Here is a 14584-nt window from a genome sequence, read left to right as displayed (position 1 = left end):
TGGGGAAAAAGAGCCAAGGGGCAGCCATGAGGGAACTGTGAGACTGGGTGTCCCCACCCAAGTCCCCTGTTTGTCCCTAGGGCTGCCCCTAACCCCATGGCTGCCAAGGTCTGCGTGCACCTCTGCCCATGGAGGAGCCCAGGATGGGGTTGGACATAGGGACAGGGCAGGAGCTTGGGGGGCCCAAAGTGCGGGAATAGGGGTGCCAGGAGGCTTGGGGGTACCAAAAGGAGAGGAATGGGGACCTCAAAGAGAGGAGAATGAAGGAAAATGAAACAGAGCGGATTGGGGACCTAAAGAGATGATGAGAATCAGGGTGCCAAAGAAAGGAGATTTGTTGGTGCCAAAGAAAGGAGATTTGTTGGTGCCAAAAGGATGGGATATGGGGAGCCAAAGAGCAGGCATTTGGAGCCCCAAAGGGAAGGGATTTAGGGACCCAAAGCAAAGGGGACTAGAGTACAAAGGGAAGGAATTTGGATGTGCCAAGTTGAGGGTTGGCCTCTGCCTTCAGGGACAGACCCCACCTGTCCCTGCAGAGCTCCTTGCAGGGCCACCCTTGGGTGCAATCAGTGTGGCTGCCCAGGCACTCACCACAACAACTTCCGAGTCCGGCACTTGCACAAGTGGCTGTGGGGAGAGGAGTAGAAAGAGAGTGAGAGAGACTTTGGCATCGGGGACCCCCATGGCCAATCCCCTCCAGCCCCAGCCCACATCCCCCATGGATGCTTCACCTGAGCTTCCACTGTGCAGCACAGGGCGGCGAGGAGCATCACGAGGCTGAGCGCAGCTGCCTTCATCTTCCTCTGCGCTCTGGGAGCTAGGTGAGGCTGCAGGAGGCAAGGGCTGCATTTATCCTCCCAGTGTCCCTCCCACAACCCCCAAATGCCCCTGGGTTTGGCAGGCTCCCTTGGCACAGACCGACCTGGCATGCAGTCATCCCCTGCCCCAGCCCCAGGGCACAGGAGGGAGCCAGGGATCAGAGGAGGAACACTGAGTGCGGGGATACCCATGGCATTGAGCCCAAAGCTCCCAAGTCCCTGCACCCAGGGACACCCCCTCCTTTCTGTCCCCCAGGACCACCCAGACATGAAGGCTGCACCCCATATCAAGGCTTTGTCCAAGGACTCATCCCTGACTTCTCTTGAGTCCCATGAGGCAGCAAGGTGTGGGGCTGATAGTTGGGGGAACTGGGGACACAGCATTTAGGGACACTGGGAAGTGAGAGGGCAACTGGGATGTGGGCAGTGAGGAAATTATGGAGATATTTGGAAAGAAAGGGGACATAGGGATATGGGGGCATAAAGATACAGGAGCATCGTGGGGATATGGAGCATGAAGATATGGGAGCATCATGGGGATATGGGGACATCGTGGGAACATGAAAAGATCATGGCAATCTGGAGACATCATGGAGATATGGGACATGGGGACGTGCAGCCAAATGGGAACTGGTTGTTGACAGGGAACTGGAAGTGCATAGATGGGCAGTGGCGACAGGTGGGTGATGGGGACACACAGACACAGGAGGCTGGCAATGTCCACTCAGTGCCTTTGTGATCATGGAGGAGGTCAGGAGTGAATAACAGACCTGGGCTATGGCAGACAGGTTTCCTCTTTATCTACTGCTGCCAAGCACAAAGAGCATGACTTTGGGAATCATGGAATCTCGGAGTCGTGGAATACCTGAAGTCACAGACTCATAGAATCAATGAGCCATGGAATCATAGAACCACAGAGTCACAGCACCATAGAATTACAGAATCGTGGAATCGTTTAGGAGGGACGAGACCCCTTAGGTCACATCAGGAGATGTGCCATGTATTTTCTGCTCCCTTTAAATAGCCAACATCAAAAGTCACCATGTTACATCCAGAAATCCGTATTGCGTATGTGACACAGCAGTAGTGCTGCCTCTGTCCATGAGGACAGTTGGTCATTCGGACACACAGGCAGGGAATCCAAGGGTGGGGGTCAAAATTGGCATTCTGTAGTCATCAGCTGTGTGCCTGAGCTTCAGTAGAACAAAGGTGTCGTATGGGTTTTGTTCCTGTCATGATACAGCCTCCTGGATAAAGTGAAGCTTGTTTTATCCAGACGAAAGGAAAGAAATAATAGGGCACTGATTAATGGCAAACAACTCAAGGATTCTTCAAGGAAAGGAGATGTGCCAATATGAAGTGCTCCATTTGACAGAATAGCAGCTGGTCACAGCTTCACGGGGCATTTCCCACAAATAAGAGAGCTGTTGTGGGTTATCTCTGAACAGAGCACTTCAGTGTTTGCTTTGGGAATTGCCCAGAGAGCAGCCAGCTGGAAGAGCTTCCTTTGGGCTGATTCTGCTCTGCGCAGTGCTTGTCAGAGCTTATCAGTGCTGCCTTATTCACTGTATTTAAATGCAACGTGGCGTTTTTCCTACTCTGGAGTTCTTTTGGAAAGAACCAAGGAATTGTCCGTGCTGCCATCACTGAGGAATGCTGACTGAAGTGAGTAAGTTTCTAAGGTTTCTAGGATTCCAGGATTCTGGGTTTCTAAGATTCCAGGATGGGCTCCCACGGCCCCACATACGGAGTTTGGCCATGCGCTATGAGAACTCATGGCTAGATTAGGGAGTAGTTCAGGTTTTTTCAGGCAATAGATTGCAGATTCTTTGGGACTGCCAGTGACAAGCACAGTCTGCAAAGCATGCGAACTCCACAAAATATAGATTTTTTTTCTTACAGTCGGCTTACCAGGCTCCCCTGTTTTTACTGACAGATACGGCTGCAGGTCACCTTGCTCAGGGAACTGTTACGGCAGGGATTGTGCAGTGCATTCCCCCCTGGTTTTGTTCACTCAAGACGTAGAAATGTCAAGGAGTCACCCCTGGTAAATATTTAACGAGACCCCACAGCAAACAAGACCCCACCCTGCGGAGCCCATCCTGCTCACCACGCTCCTGGATCGCTGCGCCCCCTGGTGGCCGCCTTTGTATCTGCGGGCGAAAGGTGAGAAGGGGCCCAAGTGAAATTGAAAAGGCAAGAAGGCTTCAGAACGACTGAGAATAAGGAGGGGGAAGGGGGAGAGTTAGAGGTAGTTTATAGCAGTAAGAATGTAGAGCTTGTTAGAAAATGAGGGATGGCAGATGCTGGGTCTGGGATAGTGAGGGGGATGAAGGCCATACTGATAAGGTTTGAGAGCAGCCGAGGACATTTGGCAGGGAGGAGATGAGATGTCCACAGGGCTAGAAGAAACCAGTTTGGGGGGATGCCCCCCTGAAAGGTCAGAAGCTTACAATGAGAAAGGTCAGAAGCCTTTGTGAGGAAGACAAAAAATCTTCATCCCACGACCCACTACACACGCACAAGAGGGGAGGGCCTGAAAGCTAATGAACTCTTGGAGGTGTAATGAATATGGATCCAAATTTCGGGAAAACTATTGATTATGCATGAGTTTGGCCTGTATCTGTAGCACCATTTTTCCAGATGGTGTGCAATTTAGGTGGATCTATCTTGCAATCTTACTTGGGTTACAGAGTTTGATTCCGCACATCAATACCCCAGTGTCTGATTTGCAGCCCACGTCTTCCCTTCTCAAGAGCAGCATTCTGCTCCTGCAAGCTGTGTCAGCTTTCCAGCCACTCCTCCCCAAGCCCGTAGGGTTGCCTGGTGTTGTTGTGACCAAAATGCAGGACCTGACACTTGGCCCAATGGAAATCAAAGTTTGCTTTGGCCCATCAATCCAGGTCCCTCTGCAGTGCCCTTCTCCCCTCAGGCAGATCAACACTCCCTCCCGACTTGGTGTTGTCTGCAGACTAACTGAGGGTGCACACAATCTCCTCATCAAGATCATTAATCAAGATGTTATATAGAATTGGCCCCAGAACCGAGCCCTGAGAGACACGGATTGTGACCGGCAGCCAACTGGATTGAACTTCACTGACCATAAATCTTTGGGCCCAGCCATCCAGCCAGTGTTCCACCAGTAGAGCATACGCCCATCCAAAGAGTGGGCAGCCAGCTTCTCCATGAGAATGCTGTGGGGGACAGCATCAGAGGCTTTCCTGAAATCCAGGAGTGATATCATGCTACGTGGCAGGAAAAGTGATGCAAGTCGCATGGGGCCAATGTGAGTAGAAATGAGGTGAGGAAGTTGAGGAGGACATTTGTCCACACAGTGACAGGGCAAAGCTCATTAGGGGACATCCTGGGTCATTATCACATGCCAAGTGCTGTCTTAGATTCTTGTTTAAACTGAAAAATAAGTAAATAAATAAATGGAAATCTTAAGCTCTGTCCAGGTACCTCTCCAGTTTGCTGTACACATTCTGAACACCTGAAGAAGATGAATGGAAGTGACAAAGAACAGGAGGGGTCTTTAGAATGTAATGGGCCCCTAAGGGGCTTTTGCTGCTGAATCCAACAACCTCTGGTGCAGAGAGAAGATTGCACAAAGTGCTCAAGAAGACCAAGTCAGAAGGAACAGTGAAGTTTCTTGGAGTATTAATGGGCCCCTCTGAGGGCCATTCACAAGCAAGTTTCCCTAGGGACTTGTTAGAGCAGAGAATTGCAAGCCATGATTACAGGCAGACCAAGGCACTGGGATGGTGGCTGTGATGCTGACAAAAGCCTCCTTTGTCTTGTGAAGCAGAAAGGCCAAGCCCTGATCCCCAGAGCCTTGGCAGGGAGATCTTCTCTGTCCTGCTGGCTCAGGGCCCTTCCTGGGGCAGTGGGATGGAGGTTTGTGTGATGTCAAATGAAAGAGAAGGGGACAGCAGCTGCCAGACTCTGCATGGGGTGCAAGGATGCTGTGAGGCCCAAGTCCCATGTGGGCAGTGTGTCTCATCCCAGGATGTGGGATGTGAGAAGGGCCCAATCTGAACAAGCAGTCGATCCCAATGAAACTTTGAACTTCAGATCTCTCAGTTCTGGTGCTCTCCTTTGGGCAGACCTTAATAGTTTTACATCATTTGTGTTCTGAAGTGCCCAGAAATGCACCCAGTGCTCCAGGTGAGGCTGCAGCAGTGCAGAGCAGATCAGGACAATCCCTTCCCTCACCCACATGGCAATGCCATGCTCAATGCACCTCAGGGGACAGTTGGCCTTGCTGGCTGCCTGGGCACACTACTGACTCACGTTCAATTTCATGTTGACCAGGACCCCCAGTCCCTTGCAGTGGGACTGCTCTCCAGTGTCCCATATCCAGTGAGTGTCTGTGTCCAAGGTTGCCCCTACCAGATGCAGAATCAGGCACTTGTTCTTTTTACACTTCATGTGGTTGGTGCTTACCCAGTTCTCTAACTTGTCCACAACACTCTACAAGTCCTCTCCAACCTCAATGGAGGCAACAGCTCCATCCAATCCGGTAACATCAGCAAACTTGCTCAAAACATCTTCTAGTCCTGCATGCAAGTCAGTGATTAGAACATTACAGAGAATTGGCTCTAAAATGGAGGCCTGGGGAACCCTGTTGATGACCATCCATCAGACTGACGGAACCCCATTTACTGTAATTCTTTGGTCCGACCCATTCGCCAACTGCTCACCCATCACATTATGTTTCTGTGTAGCCGTATGCAGGACGTTCGGCCCAGGAGGATACTTGAGAAATAGTATCAAAGGCTCTCCTGAAATCCTAAAGGATAACCTCCTGAAGGATAACTGGCTTCCCTTGGTCAGCTCAATGAGTGATGTTGTCATAAAGGGCCATTAAGTTAAACAAGACCTTCGTGATCTAGCATTGCCTGTGACCAATGACAGAATTGTCCTTCCGGTGTTTTTCATTAACTCCTCGCACCATTTTCTCCTTAAGTTTACCAGTCTTTGAAGTGAGAATGACAGCTCTGTAATTGCCAATGTCCACTTTTGTCCTCTTCTTTAAGATTTGCCGCTTTCCTGTCAACTCTCTGGGAACTGTCATGACCCTAGACTTCTGATGCCATTCAAGTGAGAGCACAGAGCACACTAAGGTGTCATCAGTGAAAGAATGTAGATGTGTCCTAGCTTTGTAAAGCCTTGAACTCCAGAGTATGTCACAGGTGGAGCAGAGAGGAAGATGTGGCTCTTCTGCTGTGAGCTCATCCATTTGGTCAGCAGAATAACACCACATGCTCCATGGGGACAGGAGAAAAAGGCACAGTGGGTGCCCTAAGCTCAGGGCTGTGGTGGCATTTAGGATGGCCAAGAATGCCTCCCTTCTGGCCCTCAGCTGATGCTCAGGAAGGAGGTGTCTGTCTCACAGATTTTCCACCACAGCTTACAAGCACCAGCACACAGCTGGGATCACCCCAGGCACCTTGGGCATCACTGTGTGTCTGTGTGTTTAAAGAGGGGAGATTTAGTTCACCTTTTAGGAAGAAAATTTCTAGTCAAAGGTAGTGGAACAGGTCGCACAATGTTCTGTGTGCCCCATCCCTGAAGGCACTCAAGGTCAGGATGGATGGGATTCTGGGCTGCCTGATCTGGTGGCTGGACACCCTACCTATGGCTGGAGACTTGGAACGAGGTGATCATTAAAGTCCACTCCAACCTAAATGATTCTGCACTGTCTCAAATGATTCGCTGCCTTGAACGGGGAAGTCAAACTCTCTCTGTTCTTCTCCGTGTGTTGTTTTTATTCTTATGGATCTTTAGCCAAGGTCTCCAGATTTGGCATTTGCTTCTGTAATCAAACATCAAACATCATTCAGTATGAATGACTGTGCTTTTGGAATCCTCTGGATGTGCTGCTGAATAGAGCTGACTTTGAAGTACGTTCTGCACTGATTACCCTGCTGCCTTGCAGGAGCTGTCAGCTCAGGATGGCCATGGAGATCTGCAGGGAGAGAAAGAAATCTCATCCCCTGCTGCTGAGCTGGGCCAGGCTCCTGGGACACAGGGAGCTCCTACAAGTGGGCAGCACTGCAGAGGCAGCTGTGCCCAAGAGAAGCTCCAGTGCAGCACATAGCAGGGCTGGGTAAATGATCTGCAGGTGTCATGAGGACAGAAGGGAAAGAAGAGAGAGGTTTCAGCATGTGTACACTGTGACCAGGCTGTGAGCTCACTGAAGAAGCATTTCTCACAGCCCTTAACAAGGTAAGTCTCTGGCTGCTGGTAATGCAGCTGCTTTTACTGGAGGGACAACTAAAATTTGGACATCTCATTGCAGATCAGGCTGCATAAGCTCTGTTTCTTTATCATGGAAATAGGTTTGCTCCAGCTGAGGGCTTCTGTGCTGCATCATCAGAGCACAGCCCTGAGGGCTGCATGTCCCAGGACGGCTGCAGGCTGTGCAGTCGGGGCTGCAGCCGGGTGCCAGGGCTGTCCTGCAGAGCAGGTCCTGCTGTGCCCCAGGGGCTGTGTGCCGGGGCAGGGACTGTGCTGCCTGCCAGGCTCAGCACTCAGCCTGCCTGGGGAGCTGCCCAGGGCGCTGTGGGGAGATGTGTGGGGGGAAGGAGCCCCCCAGCATGGCAGGGCAGGGCAGGGCAGGGCAGGGCAGGGCAGGGCAGGGGCCTTCTGCTGCCACAGCTGCTGCCTGGGGCAGGGGGATCACAGCTTCAATGCACCACAGGGTGTTTCCAAGAATGCTTAGCAAGAGGAGAGAAGGCAGGGATTTTCCATTTCCTCTTGCAAGGGATGGGGGAAGTTCTGGGAGCAGAAATCTGAAAGGAGCTGTGAAATATGAATACATTTCTGCAAATCCTGAATTGTACCTTTCTCAATGTGCCGCCGTATCTCCTCAAGTGCTTTCAGCCTCTCCTCTCCCAAAGGACAGCACCAGCTGAAATGATTGCCATTTTGTGCAGACGTGAAGAATGCACTTATCCTGCAAACAGGCAGATTTCTCTGAAACAAATTTAAGTGCACAGAGGTAGGGATGCGCACTCTGAGTGCAGACTAAGGAAAGATATGAAACAAGGAAATTGCTCATAAAAGGAAAATATCCATGAGGCTGGGATATGATTGGGAAATGAAAGGAGAGTAGGAACTCCTTAAGCTTCTAGTTCTTAAGGGATGGTGAAGCTCAGGAAATTAAATTCAAGTTATGATGCTAGCTGAACATTTTCCTAACAGAAAGAAAAACTGTTATAGTGTAGCAGAAGTGTCCCTGAGAATGGCCTTGACTCGTCATTATCTTCTGCACTCTGCACAGGACTCCGTGCCCAGCAGGAACTGCAGATGCCCAACAGCAGCTCCATCAGCGAGTTCCTCCTCCTGGCGTTGGCAGACACGCGGCAGCTGCAGCTCCTGCACTTCTGGCTCTTGCTGGGCATCTACCTGGCTGCCCTCCTGGGCAACGGCCTCATCAGCACAGCCGTAGCCTGCCACCACCGCCTGCACACCCCCATGTACTTCTTCCTGCTCAACCTCGCCCTCCTCGACCTGGGCTGCATCTCCACCACTCTCCCCAAAGCCATGGCCAATGCCCTCTGGGACACCAGGCACATCTCCTACGCAGGATGTGTTGCACAGACCTTTCTGTTTGTCTTTTTCATCTCAGCAGAATATTTCCTTCTCACCATCATGTCCTATGATCGCTATGTTGCCATCTGCAAGCCCCTACACTACAAGACCTTGATGGACAGCAGAGCTTGTGCCACCATGGCAGCAGCTGCCTGGGGCAGTGGGCTTCTCTATTCTCTGCTGCACACTGTTAATACATTTTCACTGCCTTTTTGTCATGGCAATGCTATGGATCAATTCTTCTGTGAAATGCCCCACATCCTCAAGCTCTCCTGCTCAAACTCCTACTTCAGGGAATTTGGGATTCTCCTTGTTAGTGTTTGTTTAGCTGTTGGGTGCTTTGTTTTCATTGTTGTGTCCTATGTGCAGATCTTCAGGGCCGTGCTGAGGATGCCCTCTGAGCAGGGATGCCACAAAGCCTTCTCCACGTGCCTCCCTCACCTGGCTGTGCTCTCCCTGTTTCTCAGCACTGGCATGGTTGCCTATTTGAAGCCACCCTCCATCTCCTCCTGGGCCCTGGACCTGGTGGTGTCATTTCTGTACTCAGTGGTGCCTCCAGTAATGAACCCCCTCATCTACAGCATGAGGAACCAGGATCTCAAGGATGCTCTGTGGAAAGTAATGGCCAAATGTGTTTCGAAATCAGTGAACTGCCCACCTTTTTCTATGTAAGACTTATAATGCAGATTTTAACAGAATCTAACTGCCTGCTTTTGGTTTATATATTCATTTTCTAAGTATAATTTATTGAATGTTTTATTCTGTGTTCTATGTATTCTGTTTTTTTTCACTGAAATTATCATTATCCACATCAATTACTACTCAGTTTGTACATGTGCAGTGTCATCCAGACATGCTGTACATGGGGAAGCAGGCTCTCTCCTGAATCTTAATAAAACAAAGGACATAGAATCATAGAATCATAGAATCACCAAGGTTGGAAAAGACCTAAAAGATCATCCAGTCCAACCGTTCACCTATTCCCAATAGCTCCCACTAAACCATGTCCCTCAATACAACATCCAGCCTTTCCTTGAACACCCCCAGGCTCGGTGACTCCACCACCTCCCTGGGCATCCATTCCAGTGCCTGACCACCCTTTCTGAACAGTAACACTTCCTCATGTCCAGCCTGAATCTCCCCTGCCGTAGCTTGAAGCCATTCCCTCTGCTCCTATCACTGATGACACGAGAGCAGAGGCCGACCCCCAGCTCACTGCAGCCTCCCTTCAGGAAGTTATAGAGAGCAATGAGGTCTCCCCTGAGCCTCCTCTTCTCCAGGCTGAACATTCCCAGCTCCTTCAGCCTCTCCTCAGCAGCCCTGTGCTCCAGACCCCTCACCAGCTTTGTTGCCCTCCTTTGAACACGTTCCAGGGCCTCAATATCTTTCTTGCAGTGAGGGGCCCAAAACTGGACACAGCACTCGAGGTGCGGCCTCACCAGTGCTGAATACAGGGGAACAATCACCTCTCTGCTCCTGCTTGCAACACTGTTTCTGATGCAAGCCAGGATGCCATTGGCCTTCTTGGCCACCTGGGCACACTGTCGGCTCATGTTCAGCCGAGCATCAATCAATACCCCCAGGTCCATTTCCTCTACGCAGTCCTCCAGCCACACCGCCCCAAGCCTGTAGTGTCGCCTGGGGTTGTTGTGGCCGAAGTGCAGGACCCGGCATTTGGCCTTGTTGAAACTCATCCTATTGGCTTCAGCCCAGCTCTCCAGCCTGTCCAGATCCCTCTGTAGGGCCTCGCTACCCCCAGGCAGATCCACACTTCCAGCCAATTTGGTGTCATCTGCGAATTTACTGAGGGTGCACTCGATGCCCTCATCGAGGTCATCAATAAAGATATTGAAGAGGACAGGCCCAGCACCGACCCCTGGGGAACACCACTCACAACCGGTCGCCAGCTGGATTCGACTCCATTCACCACCACTCTCTGTGCCCGGCCCTCCAGCCAGCTCCTTACCCAGCCAAGAGTGCACCCATCCAAGCCTCTGGCTGCCAGCTTCTGCAGGAGAAGCAATGACTTTGTCTGTCTTCCTTCCTGGGAGACATTTCTGGAGCTGTTGGGTCAGTTGTTCTCACAAACCCACAATCCAGCAGGAAGCACACGGCTGTTAATGCAACTGTGTGGTGACTTCAGCCTGCAATAGCTGACTGGCCGTCCCTTGGCTCCTGGCTGGGGTCTGTGCTGGCAGGCTCACATCTGTCAGTGCCTCTGACAGGCCAGCAGCAGCACCTGGTTTGCACGTTGGTTCTGGGATCCCCTCTTCCTCACTCCCTGTGACACCCTGCATAGGAAAAGGACTTGGATATGGATTCTCATCTCAGAGGTTTCCCATCTTCCTTAAGGGCTTCTCCATTTTGCACACAGAGGATTCCACTGTCTCCTGGATGATCTGTGATAGAGAAATCATGTACAAAGATCTGACAAAAGCTACCCAGGACCTATAGGAGCCATCCTGGAGCATAGGCTGGTAGGTTGAAAGCTGCCTCTAAGGAGATGGGGAGATCAGGAGAAGCCTGGAGAGCAGAGATGGGAGATGGAGAGGAGGGAAGAGGAGCTTGGCCAGCAAAAAATGAAGATCTGGAAAAGGAAAGCGGGGTTCAGGCAGTGTTGGTGCTGCTGTGACTCACTCAGACTGCAAAACCCACAGACCTTAAGCCTTCTTTGTACCTGGAAGTGCATTCCTCACCCTGACAAGAATCCACCACAATAGCGCTGAACCTCAAAGCTTCTCCTGAAGCCCAAATTCAGAACTCCAGTACCCTCGCCATACCTTTACTCTCTTGCCCACTCTCATCCTTGGCCCATGGGTGTCCAACCTTTTGGCTCACCTGGGCCACATTTAGTGAATGGAAGTTTTCTCAGGCTGCATACGCCTAGGTTCCTTCAAAAGCAAGGCTTCCTATTTATTTCCATGGGAACTACAACAGACACAAAGAGCACAGTAACACTATTGGATAGAGCAAATTCTCAGCTACAAAGCACTGTTTTTCTACAGTCACCACCATTAGCTATGCATTTTTGCCAGCGATGAACAAGAGCCTGCACACCATGCTCATCACCATCTGCACCAGCGAAGGTGACCCACCGTCACCACTGCTGAAACGCATCGCCCACTGCCTCGCTCTGCTCACATCCACTGCTTGGTCTCCACAGACATTCAGCAGGCATCGGTGAATGTCAAGGAGTGCAACTTTTTCTCATCTTGGAGGCATTTAAAGGCACACCTTTGCTTCATATGCACTGCCATGTCAGATGCCGTGCTGTCAGACTGCCCCTCTGCTGCCATCTGTCACACGGCAGCAACACGTAATGGGACGCTGGTGGGAAGGTTCAGCCTCTACAGCCATACCTCCAACATCCGCCTCTGATCTGATGGCCCAACATAATAAAATGGTGGCATTACTTTTGAGGCAGCTCTCATCACTGGAGGTCGGTGGCCCTCCCTGCGGCAGGGGCTTGGAACCTGCTGATCTGCGGAGCTCCTTCCCAGCCCAACCATTCTATGTCTTATGATTCTCATAAAATATGTAATATTGTTCATATAGAAGTAACAAAGCATTTCATTTAATATATTGTTCTGACAATATTCATTAAAACAAACAAACAAAAATAAATAAACAAAAGCAAGCAAACAAACAAACAAAAAACATAAAACCAGTGGGATATTTGACCTTGTTTTTGTGAAGCTAACACAGCAGTCTGGTCAGATGGCAGCAGTTGTGATTCTTACTGAGGTCTCAAGGTGTGCAGCAGAGATTTTTGATGAGATTTTATTCTGCCTGTACTTCCCTCTTGACAATCTTTGTTCAAAACCTGTGTGTTCTGCCAACAAGCAATGACACGAATAAGGTGTGACTGTGAAGTGAAGGGGTTGAGATAGGGATTATGAGAGTCTGTTAGAGACATGATCAAATTTCTTAGTTGAATATCTGATTACAATTCCATACATTTCACTTGAAGATTCTCCTGTCATGTGTTTATATCAACAGAAAATGGTCTCACAAACATCAATAGATGATTTATTTTGTCAGTCCTGAAGCCCCAAGCTGTGGGGTGTGGTCCACAAACCCGAAGGACGGGATGCCACCCAGAGGGACCCGGTCAGGCTGAGCAGTGGGCCCAGGAGAACCTCATGAGGTTCAAGAAATCCAAGTGCAAAGTGTGGCAGCAGAGTTGTGACAGTCCCCACTACCAGTACAAGCTGGGGGATGAAAGCATGGAGCACAGCCCTGCTGAGAAGGACCTGGTGGGTACTGGTAATTTCGGTAATGTTGTATTTCCTAAAGTCCAGCCTGAATCTCCCCAGTGCAACTTGAGGCCATTCCCTCTTATCCAATTACTGTCACATAAGAGGCCGACCCCCAGCTCCCTGCAGCCTCCCTTCAGTCACAGAGAGCAATAAGGTCTCCGCTGAGCCTCCTCTTCTCCATACTAAATAACCCAGCTCCCTCAGCTGCTCCTCATAAGACTTGTGCTCCAGACCCCTCACCAGCTTTGTTACCCTTCTGTGGATGTGCTCCAGGGCCTCAATGTCTTCTTTGCAGTGAGGGTCCAAAAAGTGAACACAGCACTGAAGTTGCAGCCTCATCAATGTGAGTACAGAGGGACAATGACTTCCCTACTCCTGCTAGCAGTGCTATTTCTGATACAGGCCAGGATGCCGTCGGCCTTCATGGCCACCTGGGCGCACTGCTGGCTCGTGTTCCTCTGAGCATCAATCAATACCCCCAGGTCCATTTCCTCTGCATAGTCTTCCAGCCACTCTGCCCCATGCCTGTAGCATTCTTTAGGGTTGCTGTGGCCAAAGCCCAGGACCCGGCATTCATTCTTGTTGAACTTCAAACCATTGGCTTACAGCCTCACGACCCTCTGTAGGGCCAGGCAACCCCCAGGCAGGTCGACACTTCCTGCCAACTTGGTGTCATCTGCAAGTCATGGATATTCAAGGAATGCTTGGATTTTGTGTTGAGGGACCTGGTCTAGTGAGAACTATTGGTGATGGCTGGATGGTTGGACTGGATGATCTTGAAGGTCTTTTCCAACCTCGGTGATTCTGTGATTCTGTGATTCTGTGACAAAAGCCTTATGGGGGTGGTTACAGCAGTGGGAACAAAACCACTGTTGGAAATATCCAAATAATTTACCAGGACGGTATCTCTGATAAAGCAGAGATCTCCATCGTGCCCCATAAATCTCCTGCAAGGAGAGCACACAGAAAACAGCATTCCATCATTTTGCCCTATTACTTGACGCTTATCTCTTTGTCCCCTGGTTCCTCATTGGCTGAGTGCTTCGGGTTCACAATCTTCCCAACACTCAACTAAACATACGGATACTGGCTAAACATCAGTTTTCACTAGGTAAGCACAATCTCTAATTAGTTAACTTCTCACACTTGCTCGTTCAACACTTGGTCGTTGTTTCTGGACATCTGCTCATCCTTGCATAGAGATAAGTTTGGAAGGAGGATAAGGGGGAGTATCTTGATGCCTGCTGTTGCATCCCAACCTACCCACAGAGCAAGGCAAGCCAGCCTTGTGTGGAGGCCCTGGCCTCTTTGATGCTTGTTAAGTCTGTTTTCCTTTTGCTGGGGGCCTCTTATCCAAACAGAACAGCTCTACAATATGGACATGTATGTAAAGAGCATGTTGGGAAAAGCAGTTTGGGTCCTTCCAGCTTTTGGAAAGGGCAAACCTCTCCTCTGTGGAACTGCTTTTGCACAGAGACTTGGGTCCACCTGGTGGGTGATGGAGAAGGATGGGGATGTTCAATGTGTACCACAAGGGAATTTGAATTTTGGGGAGTGCAGTCAGTAATTCTATGTATGTATACATATATATATATGTATATAGACACGTGTGTCTGACACATTTTAATTATTCTTTTCTGTGTGTATGAATATACATTAAGCACAATACAGTGAGGTAGAGTAAAGGGTGGAGTGCCATGGTTTTATGATTCTTGTTATCAGTATGCCACATCACAACAGAGTTAATACTCCAGTTCCGTGGGCTGACAACTTTCTGGGTACCTGGTTCTGAGAAAAGAAGAAGAGCTGCACATCCCAGGGCACTTTGCGTTCAGAGAGGAAGAGAAGTCATGGAGGAAGCCATGGCATCTCTCCCTCTCTCGCTCCCTGGCAGTGTTGTGGTGCTCC

The 14584-nt window shown here is 50.1% G+C and overlaps 2 protein-coding genes across 2 annotated transcripts in view; one reads left to right on the top strand and one right to left on the bottom strand.

Moving 5' to 3' along the window:
* The window catches only part of LOC128091866 (olfactory receptor 14J1-like), a 39603-nt gene that overhangs the window by 21891 nt on the left and 3128 nt on the right, over nt 1-14584 (bottom strand). The window lies entirely within an intron of this gene.
* On the top strand, nt 8133-9089 carry LOC128091879 (olfactory receptor 14C36-like). The gene has a single exon (XM_052705286.1). It carries the CDS (start codon nt 8133-8135, stop codon nt 9087-9089), a length of 957 nt encoding a protein of 318 aa, XP_052561246.1.

Source organism: Tympanuchus pallidicinctus, unplaced genomic scaffold (assembly GCF_026119805.1).
Source record: "Tympanuchus pallidicinctus isolate F22 unplaced genomic scaffold, pur_lepc_1.0 scaffold54, whole genome shotgun sequence".
Taxonomy (NCBI): domain Eukaryota; kingdom Metazoa; phylum Chordata; class Aves; order Galliformes; family Phasianidae; genus Tympanuchus; species Tympanuchus pallidicinctus.
Note: the sequence above shows the minus strand (reverse complement) of the source record. Positions and strands in the feature narration are given on the sequence as shown.

Excerpts from the sequence above, each read along its gene's own strand:
- LOC128091879 (XM_052705286.1), top strand. The coding sequence starts at position 8,133 with ATGCCCAACAGCAGCTCCATCAGCGAGTTCCTCCTCCTGGCGTTGGCA.